Genomic DNA, 20,921 nt, shown 5'->3' on the forward strand with positions numbered 1-20,921 from the left:
TTTCTGTTTGTATTTGTCCATTGTAAGTGTATCACTCAAATCCTGCCAGTGAGTTCATTTCTATGCATTGTTTCTGTATATAAATCTTAAAAGGTTCCCAATCCTTTTTAAAGTCATTATTGTCCTTATCTTTAAGTCTCTGAGTTAGCTTTTCTTGCCAGTGTTCTTTCGCTGGTTTTTCATCGCCTTTCCATCTTTGAGCTAGTAAAATTCTGGCCGCTGTTGTCACATACATGAATGGATTATTCTTAATTTTTGGTAAATCCTCCCCTAAAATTCCTAATAAAAACGCTTCTGATCTTTTAACAAAGGTTATCTTAAAACTTTTTTTTCATTTCATTATAGATCATCTCCCAATAGGTGGAGCCAGGTGGGCCCAGGTCCAGGGGGAGGGGGGTTGCCACGGTGACAAGGACCGGTAAAAGCCACCGACTTGCAGGCAGCCATTTTGGGTTAGCAGTGAGGCGAGTAGAGGAGAGAGCAGTTGGTGGCAGTTGACGGAGGACAAGGTGAGGCAATCAGTGGATTCTTATTTTCTCAGTTTCTTATTTCATTTATTACTTGTTTTTCTCTTCTTGAAGATGTGCCACAGGCTTTCGTCATCCAGCAATGGTGAGTATTGGAGGAAACAAGAGTAGGGAGAGCATAGCTGTCAACGTTTCCCTTTTTTGAAGGGAAATTCCCTTATTCCGAACAGGATTCTCGCAAGGAAAGGGAAAAGTTGACAGCTATGAGGGAGATGATCCCAAAGACCTGGTCCCCCCTGCCAGGACTCTCAGTTGTGAGGAACATGACAGCCTGACCTTTGCTGGAGCCAGAGCAAGATCTCTTGCTCCAGGTGATGCAGAGCTGCCAGGAAGCTGCCCTGAGAGGTGTCCAAGCACCGGACAGCGGAGGCCGTTCTGGGGCTGCCGGAGAGGAGGACCCTGCTGGCTTACGTTCAGGTATCCTGTCTGAAAGGGGAATCATCTTAGGGCCTTCCTGTGAAATTCTGCGTCAGCGATGCTGTTCCTAGAATGGAGGCATGTGCAACAGGTCAATCGCCATCTACTGGTGGATCCACAACTCTGGTCACTGCTCCCTGAGAAAAGCTCCACAACTCTGGGCAAAGACAATGGGTAGATCACTGGCAGGTTTTTTATTACTGGGAGTAGATCTCAGCATCTTGGAAGTTGGACGTCCTGTAGCCTTTCTAGGCCTTTTAACCATGGGTAGGAAAACGTTGCACCCGGGGAGAGACGAAAAGGGTCAATCGACACCAAGGGGTTAAATCCAGAGAAAGAGCTTTATTCTGCCGTGGGGGGGGGGGGGGGCAGAGGCACCTGTGTGATGGATTCACAAAACAGGCCGCAGAAAAAAACATTTTACAGCAGGTTTTTATCCTTTTTCCCAACCCCCCTTTTTCCCTCTCCCCCTTCACAGGATTGCATAGAAATGTTTCTCTTGTTCCCTGGCTCTGTTCCCGGAAAAGTTTGCAACAATCTAGATGTACTGTTTGACAAGGTCAGCTAGGCCTGAGAAGCGAAAAGGTTTTGTTCTAATTCAGCTACCTTTGTTACATAGAAAGATGCTCAGCTAAAAGCTTTTAGCCTTAGAGAGAGAGAAACTTTGAAAAGTGCAGTTTGAAAAGTGCTTGAGGCTTTGAGGCCTGGCTGGGGGAGGAAATTCACAAACAGTTTTAGGGTAACCTAACTGTTCCCCCTAACTGTCCCCCTTCAGTCCCTGCTATAATGCATAGGTATATGCACACAAAACAAAACCTGATAAAATCAATAAAAATCCATTAAATAAAACAACTACTCAGAGACAATTCAGAGTGGGAGAACTCTGAAATTTACCTGTGGAAAGAATCTTGCATGTTAGATTTGGACCTTGGCAACCTTTCTTCCATTGTTGATGGTTCAGTACTTCACCATTATTTCCCCTTTGGGACGCCCTGGGGCAAAGATTTGGGGCAACCAACCATTTTACACAAACACACAAAAGGGGTACTTCTTACTGCAGTTCCCTTAATGGCTCCCAATTTTACAAAAAGAAATTTGAATCAAGTTTCATGTGCAGAGCATAGCTTTGTCACCTCTTGGTTTAAACCTACTTTTTCTTTTCCTTTCTTCTTTTTTTAAACTAACGTAGCCACTGTACATGTACAGGGTACATGATTCAGCAATCTATTATACCATTTGAAGTGTCGCATCACCTGACTAACTTACTATTTGAATAAAGCCATGATTGGCTTTTCTTACCAGGGACTCAAGGAAGGCGAAGGGGTAGATTTAAGGTTTAAGAGACCAAATTCCCAAGGGCATAAAACCTTTTCAGTTAGTTTAAAATCCACTTTCCCAGTTTGATGTCCTAAGACATTTCTGATACATATGCTTTCCTGTTTCTTTTTGCTTAGCAAGCAGGCTTATAGATCTGAAACTTTAAATAAATCAGAACTTCAAAATTCAGACAACCCAACAACTCAACTTTCCCACCAAAAGCCAGTAATAAAAGTTTGGTCAAGGCACATTCCACCTAATTATGAATTTGTATGTGCTTTAAACTTTGGCTGGACTTTAGCCTATTTGAAGTCTGATTTGAATAACAGACAAAGTGATGAAAATCCCCAGATAATCACTCAAATGCTTGATATCGCCAGCTCTGCTCCAAAACATCACCGCTTTCACCTCCCACTTCTTAACACTCTATTCCAAACTCTGAAAACCAATCCTTCCATCTTTTTCTACCAAAGAGCAAAGCTTGGATGAATTTACAGTGGTGCCTCGCAAGACGAAATTAATCCGTTCCGCGAGTGTCTTCGTCTAGCGGTTTTTTCGTCTTGCGAAGCAACCCTATTAGCGGCTTAACATTAGCGCTATTAGCGGTTTAGCGGCTATTAAAGGCTTATCGGCTTAGCGGATTAGCTGCTAAAAGGCTATTAAAGGCTTAGCGGCTTAGATAAAGGGGGGGGAGCAGAAAAAAAATCTCAAGACTCGCAAGACATTTTCGTCTTGCGAAGCAAGCCCATAGGGAAATTCGTCCTGCGAAGCAACTCAAAAACGGAAAACCCTTTCGTCTAGCGGGTTTTCCGTCTTGCGAGGCATTCGTCTTGCGGGGCACCACTGTACTTTCTTTTTTTTTTAAAAAAAAGAATATTTATTGAATTTTATAACAAATAAAAATACAGATCTCAATCATCATGTTATTTACCATTGTTTTCCCTCCCCTCCTCTGGACTTCCCTCAACTTCCCCTCTGCTGAGTTATTTAGCTTTATTTGTTGTATCCTGCTTTTCTTATATAAAAGCAATTTCCCAAATCATTTCTCTAAACAGATAGGTAGCCGTGTTGGTCTGCCATAGTCAAAATAAAAAAAATCCTTCCAGTAGCACCTTTAAGACCAACTAAGTTAGTTCTTGCACACGAAAGCTCATACCAAGAACTAACTTAGTTGGTCTTAAAGGTGCCACTGTAAGGATTTTTTTTCATTTCTCTAAAGTATCTGTTACTGAAATAAAGTTGTGAACGTTTATTCAAACCCTGCCAGTGAATCCAGTCCATTTTGTTGTTTCTGCAAATAGACTGTAAATGGTTCCCAGACTCTTTTGAAGTCCTTTTTGTCCTTCTCTCATAGTTTATCTGTTAGCTTAGCCAACTCTGCATAGTTCATCAGTTTTTCTCTCCATTATTCCTTTGATGGTATGTCTTCCGTCTTCCAGTATTGTGCAATCAAGATTCTGGCCGCTGGTGTAGCATACATAAATAATATCCATTTTTCTTTTTTTTTGGCAGATCTTGGTTTGGGATACCTAATAAAAAGGCTTCAGGGTGTTTAAGAAAGTTCATTTTGAACATGAAGCTGTTTACTTTCCTAGGCTTGGAAAGTGTAAGAACGGAAGTCAGTCTTATCTCTTCCGCTCTGCTGTGCTTTTACGCTGTCCTTTGTCTCCCTGTCTGTTGCTGAAAAAGAGAGAGGATGCCATTATGATCTGTTTGGTGTTGTCTGCAAATGTGATGAGCATCCCCTCAGTTCCTTCATCCAAGTCACTTATCAAGACCTTGAACAACAACGGGCCCAGAACAGAACCCTGCAGCACCCCTCTTGTCACTTTTCCCCAGGATGAGGAGGAACCATGAAGGAGTCCTCTTTCGGTTCAGTCAGTCAAATCCACCTAACAGTTACCTCATTCAGCCCACATTTTACCACCTTCCTCACATAAACATCACAGAGGACTTTGTCAAAAGCCTTACTGAAATCGAGATGCACAATTTCCACAGCAGTCCCCTGATCAACAAACTTTGTAACTCCATCCACAAAAAGAAAAGAAGAAAAGGAGAGATTTCTTTGGCATCACTTGTTTTTGAGAAAGCCATGCTTTCATCCTGTATGTTTATAATGTAAAATCTTCAGATGAAGGGCAAATAAATTTTAAAAAGAATAAATGAGGATATTGACGAGCTGGAACATGTGCAAAGGAAGGAGATTCATGTCTTTATCTAATTTGGAAACCACCCGACCCAGTGCTGCCGACTTGAATAAAATATTGATGGGGGGCCAGGTAAGGCCCGCCGTGCACAATCAATCACATGATGCATGCACACCATTTGAATGGCAATGCCTATAATGGCAACAACTTTTTAAAAAAGTAATATTTTGAGCCCGTAGTTCAGTTTCCCAGCAGCTCCCCTTGCCCCGGAGACACTTCTAGCATTCCATCTCCTCTACCTGTGGCATTGTTCAGCAGTGGGGAAAGTGACCTCTTCACCCCGGATGTCCATTTGGTATGGCCCTTTCCAGGTTTTTTCCTGCCCCTTGTGTTTGTCTTTCATTTGTTCACCTATGTGTGTTGCCAGTAGAAGCCACAATTCTGCGGGTACTCTAGGTGGCGCAGAAAGAACATAGAAGCTCCCTAGAGGTTGACGTGCCGATCAAACTTCAGTTTTGCGCTCTGTTAATTCCAATTAACCAACAGAGGGTGTCACAGGGCCAGCCTACTTTCCCTTTAAAGCAAACTTGGGTCTCCAGCTGTTTTTGGACTGCAATTCCCATCATCCCTAGCTAGCAGGACCAATTGGGAGGGATGATGGAAACTGTAGTTCGGGAGCTGATGGGGACCTAAGCTTGGGAAACCCAGCTTCAAAGCAACTTTTCCGTTTTACCTGCAAAGATGGGACCTGTCCACGTTTGTATTTTCTTGTATTTTGTTTTCCTCATGACCTTTGTGCGTTTATTTTTTTTATTTTTTAAGAGGGCAAATTGAAAGAGAAATTGTATGGCAAGCTGCAGAAGAATAAAAGGCTGTGTTTGGAAAAATACACACCAAATCTGGGGGGTGGCATCCTTAAATATTTTATTGGGGGGTGGGGCAAAGACCCCTAGGCCTTTAAGAGTTGGCACCTATTCCCTACACCCAAAGGCCTCAGGATGGTTACAACAACAAAAAAAACCACCTATTAAAAAGGGCATTAGATGTCAATCAGCAAAAAACCTGGTTAAAAAGGTGCGTCTGCCTGGTTCCTAAAGCTGTATAATGGTTTTTTCGACCGTTGTATGGACTCTTTGATGGGAAGTGAGATTGGAGCTCTGACTGAAGCTCTTTCCACATTCCACGCACTGATAGGGTTTCTCCCCTGTATGAATTCTTTGATGGGAAGTGAGAGAGGAGCTATGACTGAAGCTCCTTCCACATTCGACACACTGATAGGGTTTCTCCCCTGTATGGATTCTTTGATGGGAAGTGAGAGAGGAGCTATGACTGAAGCTCCTTCCACATTCGACACACTGATAGGGTTTCTCCCCTGTATGGATTCTTTGATGGGAAGTGAGAGAGGAGCTATGACTAAAGCTCTTTCCACATTCCACACACTGATAGGGTTTCGCCACTGTATGAATTCTTTGATGGGAAGTGAGATGGTGGCTGTGACTGAAGCTCTTTCCACATTCCACACACTGATAGGGTTTTTCTCCTGTATGAATTCTTTGATGGGAAGTGAGATTCTGACTGTGACTGAAGCTCTTTCCACATTCCACACACTGATAGGGTTTCTCCCCTCTATGAGTTCTTTGATGGGAAGTGAGATGGGAGCTCTGACTGAAGCTCTTTCCACATTCCACACACTGATAGGGTTTTTCTCCTGTATGAATTCTTTGATGGGAAGTGAGATTCTGACTGTGACTGAAGCTCTTTCCACATTCCACACACTGATAGGGTTTCTCCCCTGTATGAATTCTCTGATGGGAGGTGAGACTGTGGCTGTCACTGAAGCTCTTTCCACATTCCACACACTGAAAGGGTTTCTCCCCTGTATGAACTCTTTGATGGGAAGTGAGATCGGAGCTCTTCTTGAAGCTCTTTCCACATTCCACACACTGATAGGGTTTTTCTCCTGTATGAATTCTTTGATGGTAAGTGAGAGAGGAGCTCTGACTGAAGCTCTTTCCACATTCCACACACCGATAGGGCTTCTCCCCTGTATGAATTCTTTGATGGGAGATGAGTTGGGAGCTCTGACGGAAGCTCTTTCCACATTCCACACACTGATAGGGTTTCTCCTCTGTATGAGTTCTTTGATGGGAAGTGAGATTGTAGCTCCGACTGAAGCTCTTTCCACATTCCATGCACTGATAGAGTTTCTTTCCAATGAGATTTTGTTGATGGGAAATGGAATGGGAGCTCTGACTGCAGCTTTCTCCACACTCCAAATTTTTACGTGGCTTCTCCTCTCTGGGGATTTTATCGTGGTCACCTTTGTTCTCGATTTCCGATTCATCACAATCTGCAATAGAGACAAAAAGGGATTAGAGCCTCAGGAACAAATGGAGAAGAACTGAAGGAAGTTGGGGGGGTGTTCATTACCTGTGTTGTTTGTCATTAACCAACATATTTATTATTAGATTCTGATGAGTTGTTGAATGTTGGTTTGTTTAATATATAGTAGTGGTCAAAATTGTGGAAGACTTTTGGAAAAAAGTGTATTTCAGAGGTTTGATAGCTCATAACACCACTTCTTTTATAGGAAAAACATAAAATTGTATATCAATGGAAAGATAATTTAATCAAGAATGCAATCCATCAAGAATGCAAGTTTGTTCAATTACTCATATTTTATCATATGTTATAGTCAAATAACCAGAAAAAGGAAGCACAACTTGCTTAGGTTGACTTTTGTCAATGTGTTATGTGATTGCTATCAAGTTGGTTGGTTTTTTTTTGTGTTCTTTCATTTAGTGAGGTTGTAAAACACAATAAAATTATAGAAATGGCACAAAGAGTTGACGGGTCACCCAGAAAGCGATGTAAAATAGTACTATTAAGTGAACAAGGCTACAATTATGAAGAAATTTGAAGAGAGATTGGGGGAAACATAACAAAGCTGGCCTTTCTATATTTTTGAAGAGGTATAAGGAGACTCAGGCACTACAAAATCAGACTGGTAAAGGCAGGAAGAGGTGCACAAAGGCAAGTGACGATCGAAGAATGGAGAGACTGTCCCTACCTGACAGAAGAAAATCATCTTGGTGTATACAAGATGACATGGCGAAATGCAATGTGAAGTTGAGTACAAGGACTGGTCAAAATGTTAGAATTCTAAGGAAAAAGCCATTGTTATCTCTCAAGCAAAGGTTGAAAAGATTAAACCCATGTTAACTGGACAGTGGAACAATGGGACAGTGTTATTTGGAGTGATGAGACCCAAATCTCCTTGCTTGGTAGTGATGGCATGAAATACATGAGGAGAAGAATCAGAGAAGATTTACATGCTACTTGCATTACACCGACCGTGAAACACCCAGATAGTGTGATGATCTGGGGTTGTATGGCAGCAAAAGATGTGGGCAGAATTTGCGTCATTAATGGGAATGTAAATGACCCCAAATACATAAATGAAATACTTGAAAGAAACTTGTTAGTCAGAAGTAACCCAGCAATAAAGCCCAATGAACAGAGGCAATAATTCAATCTTGGTTTCACATTCTTACAGTTGCAGAACTAAAAACTTGGTTCACTTCATGGGAAGGCATTGTAAGGCAGTAGTGAAAGCTAATGGTTACCAATGGTTATGACTGCTGTTCTAAAAAATACTCCTTCATAAAAGTCATTGCATTACATTCTTCATTAAAATATCTTTCCATTGCTATATAATTTTATGGCATTATTCCACACAAAGGTGGAGTTATGAGCCATCAAACCTCAGAAATACACTTTTCACAAAAGCTTTCCACAATTTTGGCCACTAGTAGAAGTTGTTCATTTTAAAGTTAATGTTCTTTTTATATGGAATCAGATTATTATTATTATGGGCAGGGTAGAAATAAAAATTATTATTATTACTACAGTGGTACCTGTTCTGGAAAAGCTTAATTTTGTAAACCGAGGTACCACTGTATCATCATCACCCTCATCACTGCTACTACTACCTGAGATTCCATAAGCCTAGCTCTTCTCTGGGATGGATTTTGTTTGGCCCAGTCATGGCATCCCCTCCATCTCCAATGTCAGTCCTTGTTATGGCTTGGTCTCTCCCACAAACGTGAGAGGACTCTGGCTGTTAATAATTTCAGATTTATTGCTAAAACAACAAACTTGGACGGAGCTCCTCTACTCATCGTCCTCCCCACAAGATGGAGTTGCCCAGACTGAGCTCCTCCCCCTTCCCCAGCACAGAAGCCCCCACCTTCTCTTCCAGTATCTTTAAATTTGGCAGAGAATGCTTCCTGCATTCCAGCGTCTGACTCACTCCTGTAGCTCTCACACAGCTGTCTGTCACTCTGTCTCTCTTTTTCTTCTCCCCTTTGTTCAGAGCTCAGATGACAGTTGCTCTCCCCCTCCTCTCTGCCTTCCGCTGCTAACTCTCCTCTCCCTAGGCCTGCTTCTTCTCTGGCTGGCAGCACCTGAGCTTCGCTGCCAGTCATCTCTTTGGTCAACCCAAGACTGACAGGAGCAAAAACAAAAACAAAAACCTGAAGCTACTTATTTTTCCTAACAATTCTGAAGCTGACATTTAAGATGGCCTGGGAAGTTCAGACCAGCCCAATCCTGGTAGAAAAAGGAATAATTTGAGGAAGGTTGTTCAAAGAAAAAACTGTAATTAACTCTTTATTGTGAGGGTTTTAGGTTCCCAGGTGTTATATGGGGCGCTGTTGAGCTCTGTGAAAATATATAAGGTTGGTCACATAGAGGTATTTTTTGAATTTCCAGGCTGATATGACGATCCCACAGGGAGCCTTACCAAGAGAGGCCAATATCCCACAATTCTCCTCCATTACGTCCCTATGCAGAGTTCTCTGGTCAGGATCCAACATTGCCCACTCCTCGTCCGTGAAACGAACAGCAACATCTTCAAAGCACACTGGACCCTAAAAGAAAAAGGGATATGTCCTCCTCTGAGACAGCAGAAATATGATCTGCTACACAATGCTCTTGAATAACTCAGAGAAACTATGAGCTATGCCGTGCAGGGCCACCCAAGATGGATAGGTCATAGTGGAGAGTTTTGACCAAACATGATCCACCTGGAGCAGGAACCGGCAAGCCACTCCAGTATCCCTGCCAAGAAAACTCCATGGACAAAGCAACAGGCATATAAAAGTTATGACGCTGGCACTGGAAGAAATTTAAAGACTATTTACAGAAATATTGCAAAATTAAGGAATCTTAGAAGGATGTTGGATAGAAACTAAGAGGTTTTTAGCTGTAATGCTTTAAGAGATATGAAAAAAGGTTAACAATTGGGTAAAAGTTTAATGGTAAGGATTTGCTGAACTAACAAACTGAACTGGAATACAAAAAAGGGAGGTATGAGGAGGTCCGGGGAAATAAGTGTAGGGAAGATAGGTTTGGAAAATCAATGTCTTTTTAACTGTTTTATTTTGTATGTTTTCTTTTTATTCTTTATTTTTTTGTTATATTTTAAAAACGTTATTTTTCTTTTTTTGTACTCTGTATTTTTTTTTTGTATTTCTTGAAACTTTAATAAATATCTTTAAAAAATATATATATATAAAAGTTATGACGCTGGAAGATGAGCCCCTCAGGTCGGAAGGCGTCCAACATGCTACTGAGGAAGAGCGGAGGACAAGTACAAGTAGATTCAGAGCTGATGAAGCGGCTGGGCCAAAGCCGAAAGGACGCTCACTTGCGGATATGCCTGGAAGCGAAAGGAAAGTCCAATGCTGTAAAGAAAAATACTGCATAGGAACCTGGAATGTAAGAACTATGAACCTTGGTAAGTTGGATGTGGTAAAAAATGAGATGGCAAGAATAAATATTGACATCTTGGGCATCAGTGAACTAAAATGGACGGGAATGGGCGAATTCAGTTCGGATGACTATCATATCTACTACTGTGGGCAAGAATCCCGTAAAAGAAATGGCGTGGCCTTCATAGTCAACAAAAGAGTGGCGAAAGCTGTACTGGGATGCAATCTCAAAAATGATAGAATGATCTCGATACAAATCCAAGGCAGGCCTTTTAACATCACAGTAATCGAAGTTTATGTTATGAGATAGATGCAATGCAGCTGCAAATTGCTAGCTTGAAAACATCACATGATGTTGGGACTGTCCGTGGGAAACAGAGGGACAGCCAGTTCACAGGGCAGTGCACCGGAATTAGCTCAGAGTGTAATATGAGCTCTTCCTCTTGTTCCTGTACAGGAAGTATAGGATCTGTTGGTCTCTCGACTGCTGGAGCTTGAAGAGAGCAGTCATGTTTTCTGTAATGCTGCAAAGACAGAAATAAAGGAATGTAAATACGTTTCTGTCTATCTCTTTCCCCTGCCGGGGGGGCAGGAAAGAGGGGGGGTGTTCTTCTCATGCTGAGAAGAATCGCCTATCGCGACCTAGCCTGGATCTTGCTGGGGAATGCAGACAGGGAGGTCAACAGGAGATCAAGCCAGGTGCCTGGAGAGTTACCAGTTACTACTGATATAGGCTTGAATCCCGACAGTTTATGCACTAACCACTGGTGCTGAAGAAACTGAAATTGACCAGTTCTATGAAGACTTACAACACCTTATAGAAATGACACCAAAGAAGGATGTTCTTCTCATTATAGGGGATTGGAATGCTAAAGTAGGGAGTCAAGAGATAAAAGGAACAACTGGCAAGTTTGGTTTTGGAGTTCAAAATGAAGCAGGGCAAAGGCTAATAGGGTTCTGCCAAGAGAACAAGCTGGTCATCATAAACACTCTTTTCCAACAACACAAGAGACGACTCTACACATGGACATCACCAGATGGGCAGCATCGAAATCAGATTGATTATATTCTCTGCAGCCAAAGATGGAGAAGCTCTATACAGTCAGCAAAAACAAGGCCTGGAGCTGACTATGGCTCAGATCATCAGCTTCTTATAGCAAAATTCAAGCTTAAACTGAAGAAAGTAGGAAAAACCACTGGGCCGGTAAGATACAATCTAAGTCAAATCCCTTATGAATATACAGTGGAAGTGAGGAACAGGTTTAAGGATTTAGATTTGGTAGACAGAGTGCCTGAAGAACTATGGATGGAGGCTCGTAACATTATACAGGAGGCAGCAACTAAAACCATCCCAATGAAAAGGAAATGCAAGAAAGCAAAGGGAGATAGTGAAAGATACAGGAAATTGAATGCAGATTTCCAAAAAATAGCAAGGAGAGACAAGAAGGCCTTCTTAAACAAGCAATGCAAAGAAATAGAGGAAAACAATAGAATGGGAAAAACCAGGGATCTGTTCAAGAAAATTGGAGATATGAAAGGGACATTTCGTACAAAGATTTTCATAACAAAAGACAAAAGTGGAAAGGACCTAACAGAAGCAGAAGACATCAAGAAGAGGTGGCAAGAATACACAGAGGAATTATACCAGAAAGATATGGATGTCTCGTACGCCCCAGATAGTGTGGTTGCTGACCTTGAGCCAGACATACTGGAGAGTGAAGTCAAATGGGCCTTAGAAAGCACTGCTAATAACAAGGCCAGTCGAAGTGAAGATATTCCAGCTGAGCTCTTTAAAATTTTAAACGATGATGCTGTTAAGGTGCTACACTCAATATGCCAGCAAGTTTGGAAAACTCAGCAGTGGCCAGAGGATTGGAGAAGATCAGTCTACATCCCAATCCCAAAGAAGGGCAGTGCCAAAGAATGCTCCAACTACCGCACAATTGCACTCATTTCACACGCTAGCAAGGTTATGCTTAAAATTCTACAAGGCAGGCTTAAGCAGTATGTGGACCGAGAACTCCCAGAAGTGCAAGCTGGATTTCGAAGGGGTAGAGGAACCAGAGACCAAATTGCAAACATGCGCTGGATTATGGAGAAAGCTAGAGAGTTCTAGAAAGACATCTACTTCTGCTTCATTGACTATGCAAAAGCCTTTGACTGTGTTGACCACAGCAAACTATGGCAAGTTCTTAAAGAAATGGGAGTGCCTGATCATCTCATCTGTCTCCTGAGAAATCTCTATTTGTGACAAGAAGCTACAGTTAGAACTGGATATGGAACAACTGATTGGTTCAAAATTGGGAAAGGAGTACGGCAAGGCTGTATATTGTCTCCCTGCTTATTTAACCTATATGCAGAATTTATCATGCGAAGGGCTGAGCTGGATGAATCCCAAGCTGGAATTAAGATCGCCGGAAGAAATATCAACAACCTCAGATATGCAGATGACACAACCTTGATGGCGGAAAGTGAGGAGGAATTAAAGAACCTTTTAATGAGGGTGAAAGAGGAGAGCGCAAAATATGGTCTGAAGCTCAACATCAAAAAAACGAAGATCATGGCCACTGGTCCCATCACCTCCTGGCAAATAGAAGGGGAAGAATTGGAGGCAATGAGAGATTTTACTTTCTTGGGCTCCATGATCACTGCAGATGGTGACAGCAGTCACGAAATTAAAAGACGCCTGCTCCTTGGGAGAAAGGCGATGGCAAACCTAGACAGCATCTTAAAAAGCAGAGACATCACCTTGCCAACAAAGGTCCGTATAGCAAAAGCCATGGTTTTCCCAGTAGTAATGTATGGAAGTGAAAGCTGGACCATAAAGAAGGCTGATCGCCGAAGAATTGGTGCTTTTGAATTATGGTGCTGGAGGAGACTCTTGAGAGTCCCATGGACTGCAAGAAGATCAAACGCATCCATTCTTAAGGAAATTAGCCCTGGTGCTCACTGGAAGGACAGATCATGAAGCTGAGGCTCCAATACTTTGGCCACCTCATGAGAAGAGAAGACTCCCTGGAAAAGACCCTGATGTTGGGAAAGATGGAGGGCACAAGGAGAAGGGGACGACAGAGGACGAGGTGGTTGTACAGTGTTCTTGAAGCGACAAACATGAGTCTGACCAAGCTGCAGGAGGCAGTGGAAGACAGGGGTGCCTGGCGTGCTCTGGTCCATGGGGTCATGAAGAGTCGGACACGACTAAACGACTAAACAACAACAAACACAATGCTCTGTTATTTCCTTCCTGTTAATAATAATAATAATAATAATAATAATAATAATAATAATAATTTATTATTTATACCCCGCCCATATGGCTGGGTTTCCCTAGCCACTCTAGGTGGCTTCCAACAAAACACTAAAATACAATAATCTATTAAACATTAAAAGCTTCCCTAAACAGGGCTGGCTTTAGATGTCTTCTAAAAGTTTGGTAGTTATTTTTCTCTTTGACATCTGGTGGGAGGGCGTTCCATAGGGTGGGTGCCACTACCGAGAAGGCCCTCTGCCTGGTTCCCTGTAACTTGGCTTCTCGCAGCGAGGGAACCGCCAGAAGGCCCTCGGCGCTGGACCTCAGTGTCTGGGCAGAACAATGGAGGTGAAGACGCTCCTTCAGGTATAGAGGACCGAGGCCGTTTAGGGCTTTAAAGGTCAGCACCAACACTTTGAATTGTGCTTGGAAACGTACTGGGAGCCAGTGTAGGTCTTTCAAGACTGGTGTTATATGGTCTCGGTGGCAGCTCCCAGTCACCAGTCTAGCTGCCACATTTTAGATTAGTTGTAGTTTCCGGATCACCTTCAAAGGTAGCCCCACATAGAGCGCATTGCAGTAGTCCAAGCGAGAGATAACCAGAGCATGCACCACTCTGGTGAGACAGTCTGAGGGCAGGTAGGGTCTCAGCCTGCGTACCAGATGGAGGTGATAAACAGCTGCCCTGGACACACAATTGACCTTTGCCTCCATGGACATCTGTGAGTCCAGAATGACTCCCAGGCTGCGCACCTGGTCCTTCAGGGTAAACAGTTACCCCATTCAGGACCAGGGAGTCCCCCACACCTGCCCGCCTCCTGTCCCCCCAAAACAGTACTTTTTAAAAAAATAAATCATATTTATTACTTTTATAGATTACAAAAAGAGAAAAAAAACCAAGAAAGAAAAACAGGAAAAAAACAAAGGAGAAAAGCAAAACAAAACAAAACAAAAAAATACAATACAATATATAGACAATACAAAACACAACCTAAACTCAAAACTCAACACATTAAACTAAACTAAACAAACCCCACTCCCTAACCTTAACCCTAAATGAAACAAAACAAAAACTTTTTAAAAACATACATCATCTCTTTTCCATACTCTATCTTTCATTCCCTTGTTTCCTCGACCTCTCACCTCCCTTTTTGTATTCCACTTCTATTAATTGTTTCAGCAAATCCTTTCCATCTTTCTCCATTTTCTGTGATATTGTAAATAACGTATTTTCTAACCTTATTTTCCATTAAAACTGAAATACTTATATATGCTTAACTCCTTATAACATTTCTGCAGAAGTACTGTTACTGTTTATGGGCTTAGCAGAAACAGTATTTCGGTCTTGTCAGGATTCAGCCTCAATCTGTTAGCCGCCATCCATCCTCCAACAGGACTTTCAAACAGGACTTTCACCGCCTTCACTGGGTCCAATTTGAAAGAGAGGTATAGCTGGGTATCATCCGCATACTGATGAGCACCCAGCCCAAAGCCCCTGATGATCTCTCCCACCGGCTGCATGTAGATGTTGAAAAGCATGGGGGATAGGACGGAACCCTGAGGCACCCCACAAGTGAGAGCCCAGGGGTCTAAACACTCATCCCCCCCCCCACTTTCTGAACACGGCCCCGGAGGAAGGAGTGGAACCACTGTATGACAGTGTCCCCACCTCCCAGCCCCTCAAGACGGTCCAGAAGGATGCTATGGTCGACGGTATCAAACGCCGCTGAGAGATCCAGCAGAACTAGGAAACAGCTCTCACCTTTGTCCCTAGCCCGCCGGAGATCATCGACCAGTGTGACCAAGGCAGTTTCAGTCCCATGATGAGGCCTGAATCCCGACTGGAAGGGATCCAAATGGTCCGCTTCTTCCAGGCGTGCCTAGAGTTGTTCAGCAACCACTCGCTCAATCACCTTGCCCAAGAATGGAAGATTTGAGACTGGGCAATAGTTAGCCATATTGGCAGCATCTAAAGATGGTTTTTTAATAAGCGGTTTGATAACCGCCTCTTTCAGCGGGTCTGGGAAAGCTCCCTCACAGAGAGAAGCATTCACGACCCCGTGAAGCCCATCGCCCAGCCCTTCCCGGCTAGCTTTTATAAGCCAGGATGGGCAAGGATCAAGGAGACAGGTGGTTGGTTTCACTCGTCCAAGCAGCCTGTCCACATCCTCAGAGGTAACAGATTGGAATTGATCCCACGGAACTTGACTAGACAGGAAACTAGCACTCTCCTGCCCTGGCCCTGCTCCCACGGTGGAGTCTACCTTGTCCTGAATCTGAGCGACTTTATCTGCAAAAAACTTTGCAAAATCATTGCAGGAGATCATGTGGCCCATACTGGTATGGGAAGGTGTAGCAGATGGTTCCGCTATATTGTGAACCACCTGAAAAGGTCTCATGCTGCTGTTTTCTGCAGATGTAATAAAGGTGGCCACTTGGTAGGCTCGACATTGAGCTCTAACCCGTGTCCGGTCAGCTTCAGAATGAGTTATCTGCCACCAGCGCTCGAGCCATCTCAGCGATTGTTTCATTGCCCTCAGATCCGTGGAAAACCACGGGGCTGTCTGGGCTCCATGCAATCGAAGAGGGCACTTCGGAGCCAAACAGTCAATAGCCCTGGTTAACTCCACATTCCAGCGGGCCACCAGGGAATCAGCTGAAAGGCCATCAACATGGGATAAAGCATCCCCTACCACTCTCTGGAAACCATTTGGATCCATTAAGTGGCGGGGGCGGACCATCCGAATCGGTCCCCCCTCCCTGCAGAGGGAAAGGGTCGCGGAGAAGTCCAGTTGCACCAGGAAGTGATCTGACCATGGCACTGCAACCCCCCCTCCCCGCCCAGAAGGCCTGGGTTGCTGTGTAAGAGAAACCTGGTGGGCAAGCAGCAGCAAGGACAGGCCCATCAGCTTCATCCAACCAAGTCTCTGTTACACATGCCAGCTCAAGTCCTTCATCCATGATCAAGTCATGGATGGCAGTGGTTTTATGAATCATTGACCTGGCATTGCACAGCAGCAACTTCAGGCCATGTGGGTATCCTTTGCTGATTCTAGTATCCGTCCAGTCAGGACCAGACCCGGAGGCAGGGATAGTCCTCAAACGACTAAACCTGCCTCCTCTGTAATGACATGGTCTGGTCTTAGCGCACCTCCTCCTCCTACCCGTGATCACTGAGATCGGTTGTCCCAGTGCATCCCCCCCCCCCCCCGTGGAACATGCCCTAGGATTTTGTGGGCTGGGACCCACTACCTGGCAGCCCTGACCCCTCCCCTTAAGAACAAAATAAAACCCTTAAAAAAAAGAACCCACAATAAAACAATACAAACAAAAAACTGTAAAAATTACAAACACATCAAAATCAAAAAAATTCCCGAGCCCAACCAAACATCCATCCCACCCCCCACAAAAAAAAGTAATCAAAATGGGAAAAAGAAAAATTTTAAAAACATTTTTAAAAGAACACTGCCACTCCGAGTCCTCCTGGCCAGCAGCACTCACGCAGGGGAGTCCTCCTGGGCAGCAAGCAGTCCTTATGAGGCTTCAGGCCCTGCCCTGGGCCAGGTGGTGAGTGGCAGGAGCGGGGCCCTCAGGCACTCATGCAGGGGAGTTGTTTCAACAGGATTGCTTTGCTGCACATTTTATTTATAGATGCTTATTTTATTCTAAGTTTTAATTATGGGTATTCATCTTTGTGCATATAGGTGGTACTACACCTTGTGTTTTCCAAGTCATTCTGCCTACGCAAGCATTCCAGTTTGCCTGATGGAAGGGTCCACTTTCTCCTCTCCTCGTGAGCTGTTCTGGGGAGTTCCCTCCCAATGCCCTAGAGCCAAATTCCAGGGGTTCATGGGGGCATGGAGAGGGGGAGGAATGGGGGGCAGGCACCATTTTGCAGCCAATGGGGCTGGTTAGGTGAATCCAGGCCACTATTTGTTCTCATTTGTCCACTGCTTAGAAACCAATCTGAGCATTCAGTGATCAATCTAGAAATAAAATAAGCCTGTTTTGGATGGCCATCTGTCTTGGATGATCTAGCAGAGATTCCTGCAATGCATGGGGTCTCCTGGCTCTGAGAGACAAGCAGGGAGGGTGGCTTCTGGCAAAAGGAGAGGGAGCCACCTGTGGCTCTTCCTTATTCTGACTCACCTCTGCCTCCCGACCTTCCTCTCCCACTCGTCTCCTTCCTCTTCTGCCTCTGATTCTGCACTACATTCTGCCACAGTGTCTCCCAGCTCGCTAAGCCCTGTAACCCCTTCAGCTTCTGACACCTCCTCTTCCCAGGCTTCTCCCTCTTCCCCCTCTGACAACCCATCCTTCTTCTACCTCTACTTCTTGGGCTCTAAGCCATCTTCCCTTCCTGGTTCCCCAGCTGTATCCTCCCACCATTCCTCTATCCGCAACCAGTCCATGACACTGCTCCATCCCTCGGCCTCTGTCCAACAAGGCAGCTTCCCCTGACCTGATCTGGTTCCACAGCCGCTGCTTCCCTTCTGCCCCCATGAAAAGACGGATCAGGAAGTCTTGCCGGCATCATTCTGTCACCTGCAAGAGAAAAAGGGTAAACAGGATGCCAGGAGTGCCTGCTTCTCTCACAGGTGAAATAGGGCATCTCTAACTACACATGGGCCTTTGAGAAAGCCTTACCTGCTGAGAGCATTTGGACGTTTGTGCCCATTTCATATGTTAGTTGTGCAAAAATACATCTCCCCTCCTGTGGACCCTTGTTCCCAACTGTTTCCCTCCAAAACAAGATGAACAGAACCCCCAGATGAGTTGGAAAACCAACAGAATGAGACCAGACAGAGAAAAACCACCTTCCTCCTTACCCAGTGGCCTCTCTCTGGTGTCCAACGGAGGCCTCTCTGCCTCACAGGAATCCAGGTCCATTTCTGCAAAGAGATCCTTTCCCTGAAAAAGAAACAAGGATTCAAAACAGAGAATGGTGAGAAAGGCTGTGAGATATCATTCCATGGATGCTTTCCCAGAAAACGGATGGGCCATCAGCAGACCATAATGGGATGTTCTCTGTCCTGTTTGGAGCCCCTTGGGAGTATCCAGACAAAAGTCTCTCTCACCTGCTTTCTCTCCTCTGCCTGACTCAGGAGGAAACCTTCGGCCAGGGCCACCGCCTGGGAACTGCTCTCCGCTCCGCATTCCCTCACCCAGCTCTCCATCTCCGGGGGAAGGACAGCCAGGAACTGCTCCAAGATCACCAGGTCCAGCATCTCAGCTTTCGTGTGCCTTTCTGGCTTCAGCCACTGATGGTCAAGGTGGTAGAGTCGACTGCAAACCTCTTGGGGTCCTTTGGCCTCCTGGCAGCAGAATTGCCTCAACTGCTGGCTCTGCACCTCTGAGCAGAGGGTGTCCTCCTCACCCAGGATCTTCTGCACTGGGTTTTCCCAGAATCCCCCACTGCTCCCAGTTTGGCTGGCATGGCCTCTTCCTGCTTCGGGGCCAGCTGAATCTTGCTCATCCATTTGTGCTCTTAGGAAGCCTTTGAGAGATCGGAAGAAATCCTTTGGTCTTCTGACAAGTTCTGTCTGTCATAATGAAAAGCTCAAGGAAATTCTACGAAGCAAATACATTGTTCTGTTACAGAATTTGCAGGACGGGGTGGGGGGGGGGAATGGTTCCCTGAGCAAGCATGGATGAGTCTTGCTGGGAACCAGGGCTGGACTGCACCGCATCCCAGACCATGAGCTATATTTTTGAAAAGAGCAGGAAGAGGAGCAGAAATAAGTCTCTCGCCTTCTAGCAATGCAAAATGTGGAGGCAAATGAAGGGATTTCTGGGAAATTAATCAACCTGCTTTCTGCTGCCTTCCAGTCAATGCATGAAGTCAGAACCAACAGACAAGAGAATTGTTTGTATCTTGTGAAAAATGGATGCTTGGCTCTAGTGGGGGTCCTCACCCGGGGGTCCTCAGGAGTTGCTCCCCCCCACTCCGACCCCCACCCCACTCCCCTGCTTCTGTCTCCTTTTCTTGCACTTGGACTCTCTGCCGCTCTCCAGACAGACTCCTGGGGTGGGGTCCCTTTTTGTTTGCTCTGAGGGCCAGGTATATATCTGACCAACCCCTCAGGGCCAAGTGAGTGGGGCCAAAGACATCTCCCTTGAAATTCAGGCCGGTAATTTTTTATTATTATTATTATTATTATTATTATTATTATTATTATGTTAGATAGCTTCACACACACACACACACACAGCCATTCATGCCAAGGTCCCTGGAGGCTCGGTGAGTAGCAGCGCCCATTTCCGGCTGCTTTGCCAGCAACAATCCCTTTGGGACAGAGAGGATGTGGTCCTGGGATGCCATGCTCTGGGTGCGAGGGGATTGCTGCAGTGGCCTCCGTGGGGAGCTGCCCTGGGAGACGACTGGGAAACTGGTTTGCAATGCAGCAGCCAGACTAGGGGCTGGGATCCCTCTCTTTGTTCCTGGCCTTTCTTCCCCACTTTAACTTCCTTCCTCCCCGTTGTTCTTTTTTTGGGGGGGAGGGACTAGTCCACCTCCTCGTCCAGCTTTGGAAAACCATTTGCACATGTTTCCTCTGTTGTGCAAGGAGGCTGAGCGATGTCACACAGAGTTAAAGTCCCAGGGACTCCTTTCTTTAAAGAAGGGAGATTTTTTTTCAGAAAGGGGGGGCGGAGGGCCAAGTGAGTTTGGGATCCTCTGATCTCCAGGAAGGAGAGCGTGGCAGACCTGGCCCCTCCCGGATCAGGCCCCCCAGGCATCCTCCCCTGCTGCAGACATGGGACCCCCCCCGTCTCCCCACTGCACCCTCTGGGGGGAGAGAGAGGAGACTCACCAGATCCCAGGAGGGGACAGCGAGGCAGCCCTTGCAGGAGAGACCCCAAAGCAAGGAAATGGCTGCGGAGGGAGGGGCCTTGGCTCTGGAGGACCTGGCCCCCTCTTGCTTCCTGGCCTCTCTAGGAAGGCAGCTCACTTCCCTTTAACCCTTGCCAAGCCGAGTCCCTCCAGCTCAGCCCTCTCTCGCTTGGCAGAACCTCAGATTTCTATTATTTTTTATGGATTAAGGGGGCAGCTGCCACCCTGGCTACGCCAATGCCCAGATATCCTTTTGGGGGTGAGGCTCTTGGCTGGACTCTGAGCATCTCCCTCCCTTGGCCAGAAACCAGAGGAAGAGCTTGCAGGGAAAAGGGCTTTGCAGGAGGCAAGGAAGCTCCTCCTAGAATTCCGGAGTGGAGAGATAGGAGGGGATCCCAGGGTCATCTAGTCCAACCCCCAGCAATGCAGGAATCTCAGCTAAAGCATCCATGGCAGATGGCTGTCCGACCTCTGCTTAGAAACCTCCAAGGAAGGAGAGTCCACCACCTCCCAAGGGAGACCTTTCCCCTGCCAAACTCCTCTTAGATGTCCCTCAAGGCAGCGGGTCCTGAGTTCTAGCCCTGCTGAAACAATCGCACGGGCTGCCAAGGAGGAATACTTTCCTATGCATGCTTTTTATACTAATATACAAAAGTA

At 45.2% G+C, this 20,921-nt stretch overlaps 1 protein-coding gene across 1 annotated transcript; it reads right to left on the reverse strand.

Moving 5' to 3' along the window:
• Positions 1-3,486: 3,486 nt before the first annotated feature.
• Positions 3,487-20,314, reverse strand: LOC308475152 (uncharacterized protein). The gene is made up of 6 exons (XM_081002108.1): positions 20,245-20,314; positions 18,511-19,003; positions 18,250-18,343; positions 17,895-17,977; positions 9,213-9,339; positions 3,487-6,758 (listed from the first exon to the last, which is right to left on the reverse strand). Exons 2-6 carry the CDS (start codon positions 18,910-18,912, stop codon positions 5,500-5,502), a joined length of 1,965 nt encoding a protein of 654 aa, XP_080858234.1. The 5' UTR covers positions 18,913-19,003; positions 20,245-20,314; the 3' UTR covers positions 3,487-5,499.
• Positions 20,315-20,921: the final 607 nt, after the last annotated feature.

This window comes from Podarcis pityusensis (assembly GCF_964106645.2).
Source record: "Podarcis pityusensis genome assembly, chromosome: 4".
Taxonomy (NCBI): domain Eukaryota; kingdom Metazoa; phylum Chordata; class Lepidosauria; order Squamata; family Lacertidae; genus Podarcis; species Podarcis pityusensis.